Source organism: Suillus plorans, assembly GCF_016647745.1.
Source record: "Suillus plorans strain S12 chromosome Unknown HD556scaffold_12, whole genome shotgun sequence".
Classification (NCBI taxonomy): Eukaryota; Fungi; Basidiomycota; class Agaricomycetes; order Boletales; family Suillaceae; genus Suillus; species Suillus plorans.
Window position 1 is genome coordinate 348,581 of NW_024537396.1, and position 23,010 is coordinate 371,590.

The 23,010-nt window shown below is 46.3% G+C and overlaps 7 protein-coding genes across 7 annotated transcripts; 4 read left to right on the forward strand and 3 right to left on the reverse strand.

Moving 5' to 3' along the window:
* Positions 1-2,216: 2,216 nt before the first annotated feature.
* Positions 2,217-4,137, forward strand: HD556DRAFT_1525413 (uncharacterized protein; the record flags this gene model as incomplete). The annotated part of the gene is made up of 14 exons (XM_041309264.1): positions 2,217-2,289; positions 2,343-2,375; positions 2,426-2,445; positions 2,496-2,510; positions 2,570-2,608; positions 2,672-2,700; positions 2,758-2,771; positions 2,826-2,857; positions 2,911-2,965; positions 3,023-3,082; positions 3,141-3,275; positions 3,328-3,565; positions 3,623-3,674; positions 3,730-4,137. The coding sequence occupies 14 exons, from the start codon at positions 2,217-2,219 to the stop codon at positions 3,931-3,933; spliced, it is 999 nt and encodes a 332-aa protein (XP_041163464.1). The 3' UTR covers positions 3,934-4,137.
* Positions 4,138-5,974: 1,837 nt separating this feature from the next.
* On the forward strand, positions 5,975-6,565 carry HD556DRAFT_1305777 (uncharacterized protein; the record flags this gene model as incomplete). Its single annotated transcript, XM_041299830.1, has 2 exons — positions 5,975-6,346; positions 6,515-6,565. 2 exons carry the CDS (start codon positions 5,975-5,977, stop codon positions 6,563-6,565), a joined length of 423 nt encoding a protein of 140 aa, XP_041163465.1.
* Positions 6,566-14,493: 7,928 nt separating this feature from the next.
* On the reverse strand, positions 14,494-14,643 carry HD556DRAFT_1210396 (uncharacterized protein; the record flags this gene model as incomplete). Its single annotated transcript, XM_041296553.1, has 1 exon — positions 14,494-14,643. A coding segment is annotated over one exon (150 nt), but the record flags the coding sequence as incomplete, so codon positions are not given.
* Positions 14,644-15,761: 1,118 nt separating this feature from the next.
* On the reverse strand, positions 15,762-16,199 carry HD556DRAFT_1305780 (uncharacterized protein; the record flags this gene model as incomplete). The annotated part of the gene is made up of 1 exon (XM_041299831.1): positions 15,762-16,199. The coding sequence occupies one exon, from the start codon at positions 16,197-16,199 to the stop codon at positions 15,762-15,764; it is 438 nt and encodes a 145-aa protein (XP_041163467.1).
* Positions 16,200-18,942: 2,743 nt separating this feature from the next.
* Positions 18,943-19,597, forward strand: HD556DRAFT_1348935 (uncharacterized protein; the record flags this gene model as incomplete). Its single annotated transcript, XM_041302329.1, has 5 exons — positions 18,943-19,037; positions 19,097-19,154; positions 19,189-19,338; positions 19,457-19,513; positions 19,566-19,597. Coding segments are annotated over exons 1-3 (262 nt in total), but the record flags the coding sequence as incomplete, so codon positions are not given.
* Positions 19,564-20,045, forward strand: HD556DRAFT_1348955 (uncharacterized protein). Its single transcript, XM_041302330.1, has 2 exons — positions 19,564-19,706; positions 19,749-20,045. Exons 1-2 carry the CDS (start codon positions 19,569-19,571, stop codon positions 19,989-19,991), a joined length of 381 nt encoding a protein of 126 aa, XP_041163469.1. The 5' UTR covers positions 19,564-19,568; the 3' UTR covers positions 19,992-20,045.
* Positions 20,046-20,952: 907 nt separating this feature from the next.
* On the reverse strand, positions 20,953-22,578 carry HD556DRAFT_1439993 (uncharacterized protein; the record flags this gene model as incomplete). Its single annotated transcript, XM_041306034.1, has 12 exons — positions 20,953-21,156; positions 21,212-21,266; positions 21,324-21,561; positions 21,613-21,747; positions 21,806-21,865; positions 21,973-22,059; positions 22,109-22,122; positions 22,181-22,209; positions 22,271-22,309; positions 22,369-22,383; positions 22,439-22,458; positions 22,509-22,578. The coding sequence occupies 12 exons, from the start codon at positions 22,576-22,578 to the stop codon at positions 20,953-20,955; spliced, it is 966 nt and encodes a 321-aa protein (XP_041163470.1).
* Between the last annotated feature and the right edge of the window lie 432 nt (positions 22,579-23,010).

Genomic DNA, 23,010 nt, shown 5'->3' on the forward strand with positions numbered 1-23,010 from the left:
AAGTCTGACATTGACCTTTGAATGACCTGTATGATTTTACTACAGAACCTGTTTAGCAGAAACCATCAGTAGCATTAGCGTCACTGAGAAGCGCGTGATTCTGCAATTCCAGACTTATTTGAACATTATTTACATGACGAAGTTCTGCACTTACTTGATTTAAAGTTCAACATTCTAGAAGTTCTAAAGAATGCGTTCGAACGCCAGTGGTAGCTTGATCAAGTCATAAAGTATTTGTGTGACTTGCATTGACAGCGGAATATGGTGCTATGAGTCTATCGATAAAGATACAGACGGTGTTGTATGTGAATCTTATTTAACAGTTGATGCCGAACGTTGCCGAACCTGCCTGTGAGCGGAGTTTATAATGTAGTTGTCACTCTGTAAATCAGAAACTGTTGGAGCCTTTACTTTTTTGAATGCTGGCTATGTAGCAAGGCTGTCAATACGCTGTTTTTGCCAGGTCTTGTTGTTACCCAAGCCATACTCTGAATCTCTGAGTCAACATTCCGTTTTTTATTTATCCCGATCGAGCGAATTGCTTCGAACCAACGACGTCCTTCTCCGTAATCAACTTGTTGTTCCGCTGGTAAGCACAATTCTATCACAGCAGTTGGTTCATTTTTTGACTCCGTTGAAGGCCGAAGGTAGCGCCGTGGGCTTTGATTAAAATCTAGACGAGCTTCCTTCAATGTTCAACGTTCAACGCTGGCCGCGAACACATAGAGACCCCGCCTCTTGTGTATTATTATGTTTGGTGCGCGAATGCAAACACTTCACGGTGTTATTCATCCATTGTGAGCCTCGATTCATCGCCGTGCTTTGATGTTGCCACAGATAAGTATATCATAGATTCATGTATCCAACACTCGATGTCACTGATCCGCGCCAACACATGATGGACCTACACTGGAATTCCAGAGCCAAGGCAGCGACTGCAACGGTCGAGCTTCTCGAACGACAGAATATCAACATTAAAGCCATGGAAAACACCCGGGCATTTGAAGCGCTCGGAGAACCACAAAAAGCGCGGATATGCGGTGCAGCAATGTCTGTATGGCAAGTCTTCTAGACCATGGTGATTGCATCATCCAGGCTGAGTAAGTCCATGCAAAGATAGAGGATGGGATGGTTACCGTGCGCTTCGATGTGCTATCTGCATGTTGCGACATCTCACTGTTTTGGATTTGTATTTTTGGCACCCTGTAAAGGTTTCTAAAGCAACGATGTGTCTGTATGATGGCTATGCATGTGCAAGCCTCCGACTAGTACGATGCAACTTTCATAGCCTGCCCGTGAAATTGCTGAGCATGATGAAGGTCCGACAATGGCGTGCTCGGTTTATCTGATGGATCTCGCTTTTAGCTCGCAACCTTCACCGGCTCCTGCTCAAGTCGGCACTACAAAATATAATGGCCGCTGACCGAGGCTGTACAATCAGAGGTCGGGCTTTTTTGCTTGTTGCAGGCTTCTCGTCTCTGATGTACGATTTCTCTTTTGACCTAGTATGTATGGCATCTTATATTTAACAGGTATCAATCACACAGCATGAGTCACGATATATCCGCCAGTGCAATGCATCAGCGTCGCATCAACTTGAAGTACACGATCGGATCCACCGAATAGAGCGCGCTGTTGTGTTTATTCTCTGACTTTTGCCATTATGCAGAATGCGACCTTGTTACAGAAAGCAATCAGGGGAGCTGATAGCAAGTCTCGAGCTTGGCCAGTGAAGCTAAGAGAACACAGATGCTCATTGTGATCAGATCATAGATTAATGGCCACACATATGGTTTGATACTGCACCTCGAAAATGACATTGGAAATAAGTTTGCGATATCACTAACCACTGGAATTTTTCTGGTATCTGAATAGTCGCATGCTGAATACTGGTTTGCAAATCGAATTCTACTTTGATTATCCAGGGTTTTAATTTCGAGTGAATGTCAGCGATTTGGCCAGTCTGGGGCCAAAGTCTGGGGCGGAGTCTGGGGCTATTCACTAGGCTCGTGACCAGCCCATCTCAAAATGACGCACAATCAGACTGGTTACGAGTCTAGCTATTAACCCAATCAAGGGTATTGCGACGGGGTCAAATACATATCTCCATCATACTAATTTTGGCGATAGAAATGCTGAACGGTGGTATATCTAGCACGAACGTGGTCGTTATACACCACTAACCTTCCCCACTCGCTCACACCCATCCCTCGAACATGACCTACGTCTCAAATGATCCCAGTTGGTGGCCGCAAATCAATTGGTATATTCTTCTCGGCTATTGGACAGGTCTGTCGCATAAAGATGTCTAGATCTAACGTTGACTTGCGCCGGTTTTGCAGTTGTCGCGGGCGTCTTAGTAGTATATGATTGGGGTGAGCAGGACAGTGTTCGAAAATCGCTGATATTCTCATGATATTTCCAGTCTTAACACTCGGACAAGAGGTACGTCGATGTTATCGCCGGAGCAGCTATCTCACTAAGAATGGTGTTAGATTGAACTCATCTGGGTGAGTCACAAGGATCCCATATCAGAAGAAAACAAGAGAATCCACTGAATTTGCGACAGAGACAACGCTGGTCCCTCATGACTGTGCTGTATTTGACTGTTCGTACCTCTTGTTGTGCTTTAGCGTGGTGGGCGACTTGTGCTGACTCCAAAATGTTCTAGATACGCTATATGGGAATACTGTATTCTGTGTATGTGTCGAGATCAACAACTTTGCATTGTGCTAACAGCTCATCTCTGATAACTAGTGTCAATGTTCTGAGTATGTCTCATATCATATGCGCTGTGTTCCATTTTTCTGACCGGCAGCACACAGAAACTATGCCATCGGTATCGCTGACAGATGCAGTAAGTATTCTGCAACCATCTCATTCCCATCCAATCAATACGCTCGTATGTAGGGGCGAGTGAAATTCCACGCATTGAACTTGGTTCAACATAATGATTCAATACTAGGTGTAAGTCGGAGTCTTTGATACTAGTGCGAGGGCGTTCATTAATTGGGAGCTTTAGGCATTATCACATACTCCGCAGTAAGTTGGATAAATACGGCCTTGACTGCCATGTTGGGCGGTAAGTGACCTAGGTGCAATACCTCTGGAATATTGACCTGACTGACACACGATGCAAGTGATCATGATTGCTCGGTTGCATGCCATGTATGAGAGATCTAGAACGATGCTTATGATCCTTGTTATTATCTTCCTGGCTGTAAACATCGCCTGCGGGGTAATGGCGGGAATGGCACTCAACGATACTGTAGCAGGTAAACTTTCCCTTGTTGACTTGAAAAACACGGCTCATTGGGCAAACACCAGAGGAGTTGATACTCTCTGGCACATATATGTGTCATTTTGTCCATGGAGGGAACGACCAGCTTCTGTATTCAATGGTTTGGATGCTCAACATTGTTTGGGAGGTCCTCGCTCTGTGTCTTTCAGTCTGGGTTGCTATGAAACACTTCCGTGGGATGCGACGACTCGGCCTATCGACAGGATCGACCATCGGGGACTGTTTCAGAGTGCTGATACAATCTCACGTTCTTTATTTTGCAAGGTGAGCTTGTAATGTGAACGTGGTTGAATTTTTCCGCTCAAGTTCTGCACATGCTAGCTTTGTTGGTGTCTCTTGCCTCCAGCTTGCTTTTCTCTCTCCAACAATCTCGGTGAGCTGACCGGTTGCTGATATCTGTGTGCAACCACTGCTCATCATTTCTGTAGAATTCAAATCCTATTGAAATTCTGATACTCGCAGGTGCTCTTCAAATTTTATCGGTCGTGCAGATGTTTGTGCTAGGACCATGCCTCATCCTTAGCATTCGAGAATACAACGCCAAACTCGTTGCATACTCCGACGCAGAAACTAGTATGAATTCGATTGTGTTCCAGGAGCGTGTACATGTATCAACTAGCAGTACTGTGTAGGGAGTGGTCTGCACTGTGCAGGGAGGACAAATTTGGTGGAGGATCCGTCGTGGTATTTATTTAACATATCGTGGTTCGAAGTATATTTGAAAGATCTAGACTAGGAGTGGGTTGGAGACGCAAGTGAGGGGTGTGGGCATGGAGACTCTTTCTCGTTGGTGGCTGGAGTGTGAATCAAACTGCTCTTACTCGGCTTGGTTATCGCATTGAACCCGCACTCTTTGTGCGTGCCATGGAAGTTTGGCGAAGAGATCGCTCTTCACGCACCTTGTGGTACAAGATGACATAAACATTGTTCAACGACGGCATTTGAAGGGAGGCGTACTTGTCGACAGGATATATGAAATGTATCCGAAATCAGATCCTCGATTTTGCTACCGCTGCAACTGTTTGCGGCTGGCTTCTGTTATATTTAATCAAGTTCATCTAAATCGAAAGAATTCTCAGCGACGCGATACGACAGTGTAGCTTTGAACCTACATGCTTGGCTCAAGGTGTGCTTGGGAAGACATTGATGTGGCCAATATAATCTCTGAATGGACTCGTCACTGATGGCCCTCCATGCTGTCTACTATGGCTGTGAGTTGAGCCCTGTCTGTTGAATGACTAAGGGTCATGCATAAGAGCGCAACGGGCCAGCATAAGAGAACTTGTGATAAATCGTGTGCGAAGGGCGGGAATAGGCACTACATTGCTGATCGACGTCTGTTTAAGGATGATCCAACCATGTCGAGCATACCGATTTAGAAAGAGACTTACGTGGTGACTCGTGTATGCCTCTGTCCTGTGTGACAAGGAGATGAGAAGTACTGAGTGGAGAGTAGGGAGTAGAGAAGATATCCGGGTCTTCAAGCTTCAAGTCGGAAGGCATCTTGCGCACCTGGAAAGTATTGGTGAGGTGCAAACCACAACATTCTGATGGACGTACACCGGCTCTATCACGTGTCTGGGAAAAGCAAAAGAAGAAGCAACCAGAGCAAGTCATGAAACCACAGAGGTTGATAACGCGTCAGATCAGCTGCAATGCCTGGACACTTTCATCATCCATCTGGGCTACAGAGAAGGAGTGCCAAATCATGCGTGAAGCTTGAAGGGTGGCGGTAGGGCGTTGATGGCGTGGAGACGGGCGTCGATCATCTGATTGCACCAACCCAAAGCTGACCACTGTCAGTAAGTCATGTTGTCGACGGTAATCATCTAGTTTCGAGCATCATTCAGTATGGAGTACCAGCGCGAGGTGTATGGAGGGCGAGATTGGGATTCGTGTTCGATTATGAACAACCCGGATGATTAATACCCCGCACTGAATAGAAGCACGGTGGATGAAAGAAGGATAGCATAGAATAGATTCCAGGCTAGAAAAGGCATGGATGATGATGCAAATCCTGGAAGACACGACACGAACGACAACCAAATAAAGCATGTCATCGGCAATTAGATCGCCGATTTTGTTATTCCGTTTTAATTTGCGAATTGAGCACCTACCAAGGTGACTGGCCGCGCGGCTCTTAGCGTATTGCAATACACTTCATGTGCATGTCGGACCGCGACGATGAGGACATTCTATGGGTCAATGGTATCATGTTTGAAACAGTGAGCACTTTGTCGCACGGCACATTCAACAACTGACATTGCTCAGGTCCGTGGGCCGGGATTGATTCTGGGGTTGAATGGGCGGAAACTATATCAGGTTTATTGAAGGAGTATCTTAAGAAGAAAGGGAGAACGGTTTTCGGGAACGCACGGGCGCTCGCGTGGTTTTCGCGTAGGGCCATGTGGTTTTCGCCTAGATACGCTTAAGGCCACATGGTTTTCGCTTATCTCGCTTACGTCGCTTAAACCTGTTTTTGGAAACTCGCGTGGCTTTGTCACGTGTTTTCGAGCGCCGACTCGATTTCCGTTGCCCATAACCATTGGAGCAGCACACTACGCAGGATTTTCCCTATTGTAATTGTTTATGGTACATACATACAGTAAATAATAAAACTAAAATGGAACAACAAATATATGTGGTGAAGGAAATAAAAGAGATCAGGAGAAAATGACAGAAAAAGTTGTGAAACATCAAAAAAGGGAGCAAAAGACAGATACTCAAAAATTGGAGAATGAGAGGACAGGAAAATGGGAAACTGCACAACTGGGAGAATGGGAGATGGGAGTTAAAGAAACAGGGAGGACTGGGAGACGGGAGACGGGAGACGGGAGACGGGAGACGGGAGACGGGAGACGGGAGATGGGAGACGGGAGACGGGAGACGGGAGACGGGAGACGGGAGACGGGAGACGGGAGACGGGAGACGGGAGACGGGAGACGGGAGACAGGAGACGGGAGACAGGAGACAGGAGACGGGAGACAGGAAGACATGAGACACAATGGGAAAATGAATACATTCAATGATACTGTTACATATTTTGTAATTTTACATTTGTCAAAATCCTGCTCAAAGAACATAGAACTGACTGATCTTATGTGCTATGTACTTTTATGTGGTGTGATAGATTGTACTTTAAGTTTTTTTTTGAAAAGCTGCTCATAAATGTATTTCAAAATTATTCAAAATGTGCAATTTATTAGGATGCAGCCTGAGGCCAGGAAGCCAAAGGAGGGCGCAGCCCTCCTTGGCTTCCTGTGATGAAGGAACAATGCTCATCAGGAGCCTTCAGAATTATTAGGATGAAGCTGAGGCCAGGAAGCTTTAAAAAGAGCGCGAAGCACTCTTTTTTTGCTTCCTGTGCCGAAGGCAGAACGGGTGTGGACTAGTCTATCTAAGAAGTAAAGTGCGACGGTTTCGGGAGGAGTCGTGCGCTCGCGTGGTTTGCGCCTATTTCGCGTATTTCGTTTATTTCGTTTATCTCGCCTATTTCGCCAAAGGCCATGTGGTTTGCGCTTAGCTCGCTTAACCTCAATTTGGCAACTCGCGTGCGTGATTGTGTGAAAAGGACTTCCAAATTGAGATTTCAAGATGCAAAAATTCTACGGAGTCCAAAACGCGATATAGTGGACAGTAATCCTCACGCCTACTGCGCCGTGGGAACGCAACAGACAAACAACACACTTTTCCTACCATGGGGGAAAGGCATTGAGCATAACAAAAGCAATAATAGAAATTTGGTTACATTGGTTACACAATTTGGTTACACAAATCATTACACAACTTGGCTGCTGCTTTTGAATAGAATTCTCGAGTTAAATTGCCTTCCCCTGCAGCCAAGTGTAATAAAGTGTAATACACTTTTTGTGGGTTTCATTTCTTATCAACAATGAATAGAAGTGACTTATCAATGAGTTCAGGCAATTTTCACACTTGCTAAACAACAGTTTGAATATTATAATATAACAAAGATGGATCAAAATTTTCCTATTCCGTGAGTTGTTGACTATAAAATTGCTACATGCAAGGTGCATGATGCTGATGTCTGCACATTTAGACAACAACCACAGATCACGCCCGAACGTGACCGCCAGTCGCAACGTGAACAAGATAGAATTAACAGACTTCAAATGACGTCTCCCACCAGACGCAATCGCCGCCGGGTCGCCCAGGATAATCAGGACAGACCTCCGCCTGCTGTACCACAGCCAAATTTTGTGCCAGCTAATGAGCCACAAGCCCCTGTTCCATGACCTTTTGCATGGCAACCCCCCGCACACTTCCCATATCAACCACTACCAGTTGAGCGATATCCTGGCTTGCCAAGAAATGCGATTGCGCATGTGGAGCGTGCTCATCATATCCCTCCTGTTGATTATAATGCTCGCTTAAATGAGCAAATGAATGCTGCTCAAAATAATAGGCGCCATCAGCGGAATCTCCGTCGGCAACAGGACAGAGATGAAATAAGACAGCAGGCACAGGCAGAGCTTATGGCAGCTAGAATGCAGCCTCCACAGGTACCTCACATTCCTAATGAACCTGCTCCACCTGCTCCTGCATATGGCCCTATTCATTATGAGGGTGCAGTTGGACCTCAGAACTTTAATGATCCCCTCCGCTACTTTGCGCCTAATCCTGCACCACCTTTGCATGCTCCGCCTCAACCTGATTACCATCAGTTTAACATCCAGTTTCATCACCATTTCCAGCAAGAAGAGATGGAAAATGAACAGATTAGAAATGACTTTCTTCAGAGACAAGCACAAGAGGCATTTCATCAACAGCAGATTCAGCTGGAATTGCAGCAGCAGGAAGCTAGGTGGAGAAATAGAGAGGCTCAGTACGCTTTTGAAATACAGCAGCAGGAAGTTGAGTGGCGCAATAGACAAGCTCAGGAGGCTCATCGCATACAGCAGGAGGAGGCTGAGTGGCCTAATAGACAAGCTCAGGAGGCTTATCGCCTACAGCAGGAGGAGGCTGAGTGGGCTAATAGACAAGCTCAGGAGGCTCATCGCCTACAGCAGGAGGAGGTTGAGTGGGCTAATAGACAAGCTCAAGAGGCTTATCGCCTACAGCAAGAGGAGGTTGAGCGGGCTAATAGACAGGCTCAGGAGGCTCATCGCCTACAGCAAGAGGAAGCTGAGCGGGCTAATAGACAGGCTCAGGATATTCAGCGAGCAGGTCAACAGGCAGAAGAGCGCCAACACCGCCAGGAGCAGAGAGATCGTGAGCAACAGGAGCGTCTTGAAGAGGCATTGCGTGAATATGACAATCCTGCTTCTCAGCAGCAGCATGAAGATGACGCAGAAAGAAGAAGAACTCAAGAGCAAGAACGTCGCCGGCAGCGCGATGCAGAGGATGATGAAAATATTAACCAGGCACCTGTCCAAAATGTTCCTATCCCAGATGGAGCTCGACCATACACAGAGCCCATTGATCGTCACACTCTTGGTCCTCTTAATGTGGAGTGCCCCAACTGCCATGCCATGCATTTTGCATGTGAAAGACTCACCAAATTATCTGCACGAAATCCACGGTTTGGTACATGCTGCTTGGAGGGAAAAGTCGACCTTCCTTCCTTTCCAGCATGGCCACTCGAGCTGCAACAGGCATATGGAGACAGAGCATTTGTCTCCAAGATTCGCCAGTACAACAGTGCTCTTGCATTCACATCCGTAGGCGTCACCATCGAGGATAGGGCCCTTCAAGGCTCTGGCCCAAATGCTTTTCGTATCCATGGATCTCTTCACCACCTTATGGGCAGCCTGATTCCCCCTGAAGGTATTCGGCCTTCATACGCTCAGATCTACATTTATGATCCTGAACGCGCCACCGACATCCACGCCAACCGACCAGGAAATGAAGGCCTTGATCGTCGTATTCTCAGAGAGCTCCATGATATGATCTATCGGAGTCATCCATATGCGGCTCTTTATAAGCAGGCCTATCAAGTTATGAGCGAGAAGCCTCCAGAGCAGCACACAGAAGTTCGTGCACGCATTCACTTTCAGCAGGGCACAGATGGTCGAAGATATAATCTTCCCACTGCTGATGAAATTGCTGTGATCATTCCTGGAGATGGATCTGAGGAGGTATCTGACAAACGAGATATTGTCTTGCGACTTCAAGGTGGTCAGCTGCGACGCATCAGTCAGCTCAGCCATGCATACTTGACCCTTCACTATGTCCTTCTCTTTCCTTCTGGCGAGGAGGGCTGGCACCTTGGAATACCTCTCAACATCCCTCAAGGCGGACGTACACGTTCAAAAGAAGTGACCCAGCTGTTATACTACGCCTTCCGTCTTCACCCCCGCCCCAATCATATTGATAACAATAACATCTTTCGTGGTGGAAGACTGTTCCAGCAGTATATTGTTGATGCTTGGGCTTCCATCGAACAGAGCAATCTGAATTGGATCACCAAGAACCAAAAAAAGCTTAGGGCAGACTGCTACCGAGGCCTGGCAGATAACATCCTCAATGATGGCACAGATGATCTGGCTCAGACAGGTCGCGCAATCATTCTTCCATCATCGCATACTGGAAGCCCCCGCTATATGCACCAGTTGCTTCAGGATTCCTTGGCCATTTGCCGTGCCTGCAAGAAGCCCGACCTCTTCCTAACAATGACTGCAAATGGGAGTTGGCCTGAGATCACTGAAAACCTCCTTCCAGGTAAATTTTAATTAATAATTGATTTATGATATTGTTGCTAATATTGCTTATGTAGGTCAGAGCGCTGTGGATCGTCCAGACTTGGTGGCTCGTGTCTTCTACCAAAAGCAACAAGCGCTCTTGAAGAAGGTTCGCAAGGGCTACTACGGAAAAGTTGCAGGATTGGTGTACACCATTGAATATCAGAAGCGTGGTCTCCCTCACATGCATCTGCTTATCTTCCTCGACTCAGACCATAAGATAAGGACTGTGGAGCAAATAGACTCCTTCATCTCCGCTCAGATACCGGATAGAAATGTGCACCCGCAACTCTACGAAGCTGTATCAAAATACATGCTCCATGGCCCATGCAGTCCAGAGCGTTGCTTGGAGAATGGACAGTGCAAAAAGCACTTTCCAAAGTCTTTCTGTGATCAGACATCCTTGAAGGATGATGGCTACCCAGATTATGCAAGACCAGACAATGCGCACACGATCCAAAAGAATAACAATGTCTTCACCAATAAAGATGTTGTTCCTCACCCTCCGGAACTGCTGGTTCAATTCAACTGCCATATTAATTTGGAAGTCTGTGCTTCAATCAAATCTGTCAAGTACGTTCACAAGTATATCTACAAAGGACATGACCGTGCGACTTTGGAGATGGAAGGACCGGTGGATGAGGTCAAATCATATCTTGACTCCAGGTATATTAGCTCGATTGAGGCTGCATGGCGCATCATGGAAAATGATATGCACCTTGAATGGCCTGCTGTCTACCGCTTGCCAGTCCACCTCCCAGGTGAACACATGGTTGTCTATGATCCTGACGATAATCCCGAGGAAGTTGTTGAGCGTGCAGCAGCAAAGGAGACTCACCTCACTGGATGGTTCAAAGCCAATGCTGATGAAAACATGGTGGCAGCTGGAGCCCGTGATCTCCTCTACCAGGATTTCCCCTCAAAGTTTGTGTGGCAAAAAGTTGCTTGGAAGATACGTCAGCGTGGAGTTGCAATTGGAAGGATGTATTCTGCTGCCCCCAGCTCTGGAGAGAGATTTTATCTGAGATTGCTTTTGACCGTAGTGAAAGGTATGATTTCTGCGATGATTTGTATGAATCAAACTTAATGTGTTTTTTCAAAGGCGCTACCTCCTATGAACACCTGCGGACTGTCGATGATGTTGTCTGTGAGACTTTCAAGGACGCATGTCAGCTCAGGGGTCTGCTAGATGATGATAATGAATGGATTCAGTGCTTGCGGGATGCCTCTCATATGTGCACTGGATACCATACACGAAATCTATTTGCCATCATCCTCCTCTTCTGCAACCCTACAAGCCCTGATGACCTTTGGAACCGCTTCAAGGACAATCTCTGCGATGATCTGCGCCGTCGTCTCGCTCACATGCCATTCAACATGCCAGATGCTACTGAGGAGGAGGTCTATGACTATGGTCTCTATCTCATCGATGGAGTGCTTCGCAAAAATGGAAAGTCTTTGGATGCCATTCCCCACATGCCTGTCTCTCAAATGGCAGCAAGATGGGGGGCCATGGAGGGTAACCAGTTGATTGCTGAGCAGCTCCAGTACGATCAAGAAGAGCTTCAGCAGGTGGTGGATAGAGGAGTTCCTTCTCTCAATGAAGAGCAGAGGGCGGTCTTTGATGCGGTGGTCGATGATGCAATGCATCGGGATGAGCGCAGACCAGGACATTCATACTTTGTCCACAGTGCAGGTGGATGTGGCAAAACATATCTCTGCAAGCTCATCGCTTCAAAACTCCGTGCTGAAGGCAAGATCGTCCTATGTGTGGCTTCCTCTGGAATCGCTTCTCTCCTCCTGCCAGGTGGATGTACAGCTCATTCGCGATTCAAGATCCCCATTCCCATTCATGAAGACAGCTCTTGCAACATAAAGAAAGGAGACATTCTTCATGAGCTTCTCAAGGCCACCTCCCTAATCATCTGTGATGAAATTCCGATGCTACACCGCCACATCCTGGAATGCCTTGACCGCACATTACGTGATCTTCTGAATGTTGATGCTGATTTTGGAGGAATAACCATGCTCTTTGGAGGAGACTTCAGACAGACCCTGCCGGTGGTGCCTCATGGATCCAGGGAGCAGATAGTGGGCGCTACCTTTCGCAGATCTCGCATTTGGTCAAGGCTTCATATATTCCATCTCAAGAGAAATATGCGTCTTGGTCAAGATCCCGCTTCCGATGATTTTGCAAGGTGGCTTCTTGAGATTGGAGCTGGTAGGGGCACAAATGAAGATGGAACTGTGACCCTCCCTGCCCGCATGCGGTGTCGCAACAATGATCTCCAGTCTCTCATCAATGCCCTATACTCAGAAATTCTGCTCCCTGATCGTCCTCCCTTAAATGATTCATACTTCCTGGATCGCACCATTCTTTCTGCAAAGAACACTGATGTGGATGAAATCAATGCCACTATCCTCGAATCATTCCCTGGAGAAAAAGCAGTCTTCACCAGCGCAGACTCAGTCACGGAGAGAGAATACGATTACATTCCCCCAGAGTTCCTTCATACCCTTGCCCCATCAGGCTTCCCTTTGCACAAATTGGAGGTCAAAGCAGGTGTTCCTCTGATGCTTTTGCGGAATTTGAACCCCTTGCAGGGACTCTATAATGGAACTCGCATGATCCTCCTGTCTTGGACCACCTGTGTCCTTAGGTGCCGTGTTCTTAGGGATGGAGATGATGAAGATCAGCAGGTCGATGAGAACACAGTCCTAATCCCTCGCATCACTATGGAATCCAGTTCTGAAGAGAACCCAATCCCCCTCAAGCGTCGCCAGTTTCCTGTTCGTCTTGCATTCGCTATGACAATCAACAAGGCGCAAGGTCAAAGTGTCAAGTGGGTTGGCCTTAATTTGCGGACTCCTGTCTTCAGCCATGGACAACTCTATGTGGCTTTATCTCGCTGCACCCACCCAGACAGGGTGTTTGCTATCTTTCCGGAGCATGAGGAAGGCTCAAATACAACCAATGCAGTATATACAGAAGTGCTTAGAGGACTCATAGATCATATCAATGATTGATGTACTTATATATATAGAACTGACTGATCTTATGTACTATGTACTTTTATGTGGTGTGATAGATTGTACTTTGAGTTTTTTTGAAAAGCTGCTCATAAATGTACTTCAAAATTATTCAAAATGTACAATTTATTAGGATGCAGCCTGAGGCCAGGAAGCCAAAGGAGGGCTGCGCCCTCCTTTGGCTTCCTGTGACGAAGGAACAATGCTCATCAGGAGCCTTCTGAATTATTGGGATGAAGCTGAGGCCAGGAAGCTAAAAAAAGAGTGCGAAGCACTCTTTTTTGCTTCCTGTGCCGAAGGCAGAATGGGTGTGGACTAGTAGATGTTGAGGCGAAGAATGTGTGTAATCGATTACGGAAATAAGCGAGCCAAAGGGAGTCGGGGACTTGCCGCAGCGGCGATACCGCGATACTGTAAGCACTCAATCCAGTTGGCTTGGTTCATTTTTGACTCCACAAATTAAACGCCGAAGGTAGCCCCGCACCGCACTTTGAGATGAAATAATGGCAGAGGAATATGTGGGGAAAATTCCAAATTATCGGCAGATAAACATGAGATAAACATACAATAACGACAACACGATTATCTCATGTTTAGTCCCAGTTTACAGCACATATCCTCCGAATAAAGTCTTTGATTTTCCTTGAATATTCAATGCAATTTATATTTGGCATTCGAAACAATAGTACTGCAGATCTGCCAGCGCTCTAGGTACTGACAAATTACATCAATTCCGATCTTCTACCAGCTTCTACCGCCTCCCAATCATTTTGGGTGCTCAGTATCAACCTCCAACAGTCATTTGAAACCGCAAATATGGCAGTACCGCACCAGAACGCACCCAGTAAATCCTCCAGCAGTGCACCCTTCAAACCCTTGAGAACCACAGTAAAACCACAGCTAGTACTAACAAAGAAGAGGGGGCCAGAATCCACTGTGAGCATGGCTGTTGCGAAACGACCACGACCTTCAGGAGGAGGCAGACTTGGGGGTGCGGCACCATCATCCTTTCTCAACCCGTTCCACTCCCACCATGAAAAGACTGCAGAAGAACCCTTTGACTGAGGAATGTGTGTTGTGGAATCTGAACAGTTGACCTGAAGGATGCAGCAACAGATGGTTCAGGGTTCTAGTGAGACAGTGGACGAGATCGAGGAAGTACCAGGTGACTTCGATACAGTCATTGATCCAAGCCTTTGGGATATGGACTCCACATCAGCCTTGAATGAACGCTGCAGCCATGATCACGTACCTGTTGAAGACCATGGCCCCATCTCAAATGCAGCATATATGCATCCACCTGGGCGCGGAAGTGTGTCAATTTCAGCCCTTTCTCGACCTGGTCAACTATGTTTTGTGTCCATATATACAAAACTCTCGTCCTGTTCAATAAAAAATCAGTATATTTATAGTGAGATGAATGAACACGCACTACCATAAAGTTCGGTCATTTCGACCACGAATTTTGTTGAGTTGCACGAGCGTTGGTTCATTTGGTCCAGGGATGACCATAATCAGAAAGGCTTCTTTGGTAAGATAGCGGACACCACGAGGATTGTTGCAGCAGGTCATGTAGAGGGCTCTCGTAGAGTGGTTGCCACGCTTGATTGATTGAAACCTAGTGTACGAACACAATGAGAGACTTCAATATCAGATATCTAGTAAATGAATTACGCACCAATCAAGATTGATTTGCTATACGAGTCCACTGCAGGGATGGGGGAGCCGCACTGTTGGTCTGTCTCCCGCATGCGCTGATGCTCTTGTTCGCGCCGATCAGCATCTAGATGCCTTTGGTGAGTCTTTCTTGACTGTTGGAGTTGACAACCGTCAGTTAAAGAGCAATGGCTACAGGCGCACCAAACAAGGGCTCCTGCCATCATAGAAGTGTCCGCACAGTGAGTGGTTTGAGTGCGCAGCAATGTGTCGTGTCCGCCATCATTGTGAGAGAAGACGATGAGCACCCACGGCACATTGTGAGCGCGCAGAGCTCGAGCTCGAGATCTGGACTTAGCGTTTGAAAATAATCATGAGTTACAGCTCGAGACAGACACTGGTTATTCAGAGAAAACAGGGCGGACATGCTACATTGCGTTTATTTACTGATTACATGGGATTTTCTGAAAATAATAGCTGCTATTATTTACCCTCAAAGTCCAGTGCCGCGGGCTTTGATTAAAATTGAGACAAGCTTCAACGTTGCAACACTGGCTGTGTATTTGCGCGAATGCAAACACTTGATCATGGTACTATTCATTCATTGTGAGCCTTGAGCTTGATTCATCGCCGTGCTCTGCTGTTGCCACAGGTATGTATATCATAAATTCATGCATCCAACACTCGACTAGTCCACACCTGTTCTGCCTTCGGCACAGGAAGCAAAAAAGAGTGCTTCGCACTCTTTTTTTAGCTTCCTGGCCTCAGCCTCATCCCAATAATTCAGAAGGCTCCTGATGAGCATTGTTCCTTCGTCACAGGAAGCCAAGGAGGGCTGCGCCCTCCTTTGGCTTCCTGGCCTCAGGCTGCATCCTAATAAATTGTACATTTTGAATAATTTTGAAATACATTTATGAGCAGCTTTTCAAAAAAACTCAAAGTACAATCTATCACACCACATAAAAGTACATAGTACATAAGATCAGTCCATTCTATGTTTTTTGAGCAGGATTTTGACAAATGTAAAGATACAATCTACTACACAACATAAAATTACAAAATATGTAACAGTATCATTGAATGTATTTATTTTCCCATTTTTCCCTGCCCCCCATCTCCCATTGTGTCCCATGTCCTCCCGTCTCCCGTCTCCCGTCTCCCGTCTCCCGTCTCCCGTCTCCCGTCTCCCGTCTCCCGTCTCCCGTCTCCCGTCTCCCGTCTCCCGTCTCCCGTCTCCCGTCTCCCGTCTCCCGTCTCCCGTCTCCCATCTCCCATCTCCCATCTCCCATCTCCCATCTCCCATCTCCCATCTCCCATCTCCCATCTCCCATCTCCCATCTCCCATCTCCCATCTCCCATCTCCCATCTCCCATCTCCCATCTCCCATCTCCCATCTCCCATCTCCCATCTCCCATCTCCCATCTCCCATCTCCCATCTCCCATCTCCCGTCTCCCGTCTCCCGTCTCCCGTCTCCCATCCTCCCACAATTTTCTGTCCTCCCATCTCCCATTCTCCAGGTTTTATGTTTCTATATTGTTCATTGTTTCCTTCTGATTTATTTATTCACAACCTTTTATCATTCATTCCCTGTCACCACATATATTTGTTGTCCCCCTGTCTGCAAGATTGTATCATATGTTGTTCCATTTTCAGTTTTATTATTTACTGTATGTATGTACCATAAACAATTACAATAGGGAAAATACTTGTGTTGCACAGTGCGCTGCAGCGGCGATTGAGTTGGCGCTCGAAAACACGTGACAAAGCCACGCGAGTTTCCAAAAAGAGGTTTAAGCGAGCTAAGCGTTGTAGAGACTCATGCCTCTCATGGTGTGATATGGCAGTATTCACTAGGGAGTACACAGCACGAACTTGCAGCATCACTCTGTGTGCTATCTGCAGCTATCCCTATATGAGGCGCAGCTTTCCCGCGCAAGGCGCAGCATGCGCGCACCTTTCCCGCGCTTTATGATGTATACGCGCGCGCACTTTCCCGCGCTTGATCGCCCTATAGCGCCAGCCTTCTGGAAGCATCCATCCACTGTCCACCAAGCTCTCTAGTGCGTGTATTTCCATTTCCCTTATTTACATATCATCCCACCTTTATTTATATCATGGACCCTTACTTACATATAGCTTTACATACCTTACTCGGTAGCGCTTCGGCTCCGCGTGACAGCGCTTAGGCGCCGTATATAAGCGCCAGCATTACATACTATTATGAAACTTTGGAACTTGGCACTCTACCTCCCACTTACCCATCTACTACCTAGCAGAATATAGTTGCAATCTATTCCTTGGCACTTTGCACTCACATCTCTTGTTATTCATCATATCACCACTTAAGCAAACTCACTCTTACTCTCACTTGTTTCCGCTCATGCGTGCGCGCGCTTCCCGCGCCTCGCGCGTACCTTCGCTTTCCCGCGCTTCGCATTGGCCGACCAGTAGCGCCTACTACCAGATCCTTGCTGCACTCGCTTCCCCTTTAGGGTCGAACGCACTTGTCGTCTCAAGTATAGCAGACTAGGCAACGCGCGACCTTACAACATTTACAGATACAGTCAGGAGCTTTGTTTGTTCCTCTCTGTATTGTTGTTTCTACAGCGTTCCCATGTGGCCTTTAGCGAAATAGGCGAAATAGGCGAAAGCCATGCGAGCGCCCGTGCATTTCCGAAAACCATCGTACTTTACTTCTTAGATGCCACTGGTCTGCCCCAACACAGGATGGACCTACACTGGAATTACGGAGCCAAGACAGCCATTGCAACAGTCGATCTTCTCGAACGACAGAATGTCAACGTCAAACCCGATGGGAAACACCTGTGCATTTGAAGTGCTCGGTGAACCACCAAACGGGAGGATATACGGTGCAGCAACATTTTTATGGCAAGTCTTCTAGGTTATGGCGATTGCATCATCCAGGCTGGGTATTTCCATGCCAAGATGGAGAATGGAATGGTTACTGTGCGATTCATCGCGTGAAGGTGCGATCCTATCTGTATGTTACGACATGTGACTACTTCGGATTTGGATTGCTGGCACCTCATGAAGGTGGAATAAGGATTCTGAAGCAACGATGTGTTTGTACGATGGTTATGCATGTGCAAGCATCCGACTACCATGCAACTTTCATAGCCTGCCCATGAATTTGCTGAGCATCATGAAGGTCAGACAATGGTGTTCTTGGTTCATCTGATGGATCTCGCTTTTAGCTCGCAACCTTTACCGGCTCCTGCTCAAGTCGGCACTGCAAAACATCCCTGAAATACAATGGCAACCGACCGAGGCTGTATAATCAGAAATCGGGCTTTTTGCCTGTTGCAGGCTTTTCGTCTCCCATGTGCGATTCCTCTTTCGACCTAGTATGTATCCGTCTTACATTTCACAGGTATCAATGATACAGCATGAGTCACGATGTATCCGCCAGTGCAAAGAATCACCGTCACATCAAGTGCACGATCAGATCCACCGAATAGCGTGCGCTGTTGTGTTTCTTCTCTGACTTTTGCCATGCTACAGAATGCGACTTTGTTACAGAAAGCAATCAGGGGAGCTGATAGCAAGTCTCGAGCTTGACCAGCGAAGCTAAGAGAACACAGATGCTCATTGCATTCACATCACGGTTAGATCGATGGCCACATGGTTTCTTATGTGACACCTCGAAAATGGCATTGGAAATAAGTTTGCGATATCACTAACCACTGGAATTTTTCTGGTGTCCGAGTAGTCGCATGCGTAAACTGGTTTGTAAATCAAATTCTACTTTGATTATCCAGGGCTTTTTGTTTTATTTCGAACCGTTTCACCCGATCAAGGGTCTTGAGGCAGGATCAAATATACTTCTCCATTATACTGATTTTGGAGATAGAAACGCTGAACGGTGGTATATCTAGCACGAACACTTTCATTATACACCACTAACATTCTCAACTCGCTCACACCCATCCCTCGAACATGACCTATATCTCAAATGATCCCAGTTACTGGCCGCATATCAGTTTCCATATTTTTGTCAGCTATTGGGAAGGTCTGTCGCATAATGATGTCTAGATCCAACGTTGACTTGGGGTTTTGCAGGTGCCGCCGGCGTCGTGGTGGTATACGATTGGGGTGAGCAGGACAGTGTTCGAAAATCGCTGACATTCTCATGATATTTCAAGTCTTAACACTCGGACAAGAGGTACGTCAATGTCATCACCGTAGCAGCCAACTCGCCAGAAATAGTGTCACAGATTGAACTCATATGGGTGAGTGATAAGAGTCCCGTATCAGAAGAAACCAAGAGCATGCAATGAATTTGCGACAGAGACAACGCTGGTCTCTCATGACTGTGCTGTATTTGATTGTCTGTACTCGTTGTGCTTTAGCGTATGGGCAACTTGTGCTGACTCCACAATATTCTAGATACGCTATATGGGAATACCGTTTTCTGTGTATGTGTCGAGACCAATAACTTTGCACTGTGCTAATGGGTCATCTCTGACAACTAGTGCCAGTGTTCTGCGTATGTCTCATATGCACTGTGTTCCATTTTTCTGACCGGCGAGACACAGGAACTATGCCATCGCTATCGCTATCGCTGACAGATGCAGTAAGTATTCTGCAGCCATTTCATTCCCATCCAATCAATACACTCATATGTAGGGGTGAGTGAGATTCCAACCATTGAACTTGACTCAGCATAACGACTCGATAGGTGTAAGTCGGAGTCTTTGATACTAGTGCGAGAGCGTTCACTAATTGGGAGTTTCAGGCGCTTTCACATACTACGTAACAATTGGGACAAATGCGGCTTTGACTGCCATGTTAGGCGGTAAGTTGCACAGGTGCAATACCTCTGCAATATTGACATGACTGACACACGATGCAAGTCATCATGATTGCTCAGTTGCATGCCATGTATCAGGGATCTAGAACAATTCTTATGTTCCTTGTTATTATCTTCCTGGCTGTAAACATCGCCTGTAGAGTAATCGTGGCAATAGGACTCAACGATACTGTAGCAGGTAAGTTTTACTTGTTAACTTGACGAACACAGCTCATTGGACAAACACCAGAGGAGTTGATACTCTCTGGCACACATATGTGCGGTTATGCATCTGAAGGGAACAACCAGCTTCTGTATTCAATGTTTTGGATGCTCAACACTGTTTGGGAGGTCCTCGCACTGTGCCTTTCAGTCTGGGTTGCTGTGAAACACTTCCGTGAGCTGCGACGACTTGGCTCATCGACAGGATCGACCATCGGGGCCTGTTTCAGAGTGCTCATACAATCTCACGTTCTTTATTTTGCAAGGTGAGCTTGTAATGTGAACGCGGTTATATTTTTCTGCTCAAGTTCCACACATGTTAGCTTTGTTGGTGTCTCTTGCCTTCAGCTTGCTTTTACCTCCCCAGTCATCTTGGTGCGCTGACCTGTTGCTGATATCTGCGTGCAACCACTGCTCATCAGTTCTATAGAATTCAAATTCTATTGGATCTCAGATGCTCCTTAGTACTCTTCAAATTTTATTGGTCGTGCAGATGTTTGTGCTGGGACCTCGTCTCATCCTGAGCGTTCGAGAATGCCATGCCAAACTCATGGCATTCTCTGACGCAGAAATTAACATGAATTCGATTGTTTTCCAGGAGCATGTACATGTATCAACTAGCAGTACTGTATAGGGAAAATGCATGCCGAGTGGTCTGCAGGGAGGAGACATTTGGTGGAGGATTCGTCGTGGTATTTATTTAACATATGGTGTTTCGAAGTATATTTGAAAGGTCCAGGCAAACCTATTTCTTGTTGTATCACTGCTGGAACCAAGCATCTGCGCTTGAACTAATGGTAAGCTGAAATTATCTGAAACGACTAGCAACTGATCAGTAGTTTCATAGGTACGCTCGAGGCCTTCTCACATTCTATGATTTTCCACTTTCCACTCAGTGGACCCCATATCCTTGTCATGCTCATTTGCAAGAAAGACATACATTCAACCCATGAGTTTACATTCATTCCTTTCATTCTCCTTGGCTCATCAGATGGAGGAAATCGCATCTGAGCACTGATGAGTTATCAGCCATCTGGCTTCACAACTCGCAGTATCTATATGTCCAGACAGTGGAACACCAATGTGCAGAATCAGCTGTCAAGGCACTTTACCAACAAGAAATAGCGTTGCCTAAACTTTTCAAATATACTATATCATTATGTCAAATAAATATTGCAACGGATCGTCGACCAAATTTCTCCTCCCCACAGACCATTCGGCAAGCATTTCCCTACACAGTACTGCCAGTCGATACATGTACATGCTCCTGGAATACAATCGAACTCATGCTAGTTTCTGTGTCGGAGTATGCCACGAGTTTGGCGTGGTGTTCTCGAACGCTAAGGATGAGGCGTGGTCCCAGCACAAACTTCTGCACAGCCCATAAAATGTCAAGAGCTCCTTCAACTATCATAGCTCCAATAGAATTTGAACCCTACAAAATTGATGAGCAGTGGTTGCACGCAGATATTGGCAACGGGTCAGCGCACCCAAATTTCTGGGGAGAGATCTCTAGCGAGCTGGAGGCAAGAGACACTAAGAAAGCTAACATGTGTGGAACTTGAGCAGGAAAAGATAACCGCGTCCACATTATAAGCTCACCTTGCAAAATAAAGAATGTGAGATTGTATCAGCACTGTGAAACAGTCTCCAATTGTCGATCCTGTCGACGGGTCAAGTCGTCGCAGCTCACGGAAGTGTTTCACAGCAATCCAAACTGAAAGAGACAGTGCGAGGACCTCCCAAACAGTGTTGAGCATCCATACCATTGAAAGCATAAGCTGGACGACCCCGTCAGATTCATAATAGCACATATACGTGCCAGAGACTATGAACTCCTCTGGTGTTTGTCCAATGAGCTGTGTTCGTCAAGGCAACAAGTAAATCTTACCCAGTGCAGTATCGTTGAGTCCTATTACCGCGATTACTCCGCAGGCGATGTTTACAGCCAGGAAGATAATAACAAGGAATATAAGCATCTTTCTAGATCCCTGATACATGGCATGCAACCGAGCAATCATGATGACTTGCGTCGTGTGTCAGTCAGGTCAATATCACAGAGGTATGTCACCTCGGCAACTTACCGCCTAACATGGCGGTCAAGGCCACATTTGTGCCATTCGATGCGTAGTACGTGATAGCGCCTCAAACTCCCAATTAGTGAACACACTCGCACTAGTATCAAAGACTCCGACTTACACCTATTGAATCATTATGTTGAGCCAAGTTCAATGATCAGAAACTCACTTACCCCTACATATGAGTGTATTCGTTGGATAGGAATGAGATGATTGTAGAACACTCACTGCATCTGTCAGCAAGACTGATGGCATACTTTCTATGTGCCGTTAGTCAGAAGAATGAAACACAGCACATATGAGACATACCCAAAGCATTGGTACTAATTGTCAGAGATGACCCATTAGCATAGTTCCCATGTTTTTTGCCTTGACACATACACAGAAAACGGTATTCCAACATAGCGTATCTAGAACATTTTAGAGTCAGCACAAGTTGCCCACATGCTAAAGCACAACACGAGTACGAACAATCAAATACAACACAGTCATGAGAGACCAGCGTTGTCTCTGTCACGAATTCATTGCATGCTCTTGTTTTCTCCCGATATGGGGTTCTTGTCACTCACCCAGATGAGCTCAATCTATTCGGACACCATTCTTAGCGAGTTGACTGCTCCGGTGATAACATAGACATACCTCTTGTCCGAGTGTTAAGACTGGAAATATCATGAGAATATGAGTGATTTTCGAATACTGGCCTGCTCACCCCAATCATATACTACCACAACGCAGGCAGCAACTGCGAAACGGCCAGTCAATGTTAGATCGAGACTCATCATGATGCGACGAACATATCCAATAGCTGGAAATAATATTCAAATTGATCTGCGGCCACCAACTGGGATCATTTGAGATGAAGGTCATGTTTGAGGGATGGGCGAGCGAGTGGGGAATGTCATTGGTGTATGACGATAGCGTATGTGCTAGATATACCACCGTTCGGCCCTTGTATCACTAAAATTAGGCTGATGAAGATGGAAATTTGATCTCACCTCAGGACCCTTGATCAGGTGAAGTATCATCCATGCATCAGTGAACCGGTGAACATGGTTGATGGTAGTCTTCGATCTAAAGCTACTGCTAACTCAATTAGTACAATATTTGTTGCACCAAGTACCTTCGGTGTTTGCCGAAAGTCGAAAAATGAACCAACTGCTAGTACTCAGTTGGACTTTGTACACTACGAATTTTTACTAGCACTAACTAGT

What these genes read in the sequence shown, in the direction of transcription:
- HD556DRAFT_1348955 (XM_041302330.1), top strand. Translation starts at nt 19,569, where the DNA reads ATGATTGCTCAGTTGCATGCCATGTATCAGGGATCTAGAACAATTCTT. An exon ending in ATACTGTAGCAGGTAAGTTT is followed by an intron (nt 19,707 to 19,748) that starts TACTTGTTAACT and finishes GGACAAACACCA; the next exon opens with GAGGAGTTGATACTCTCTGG.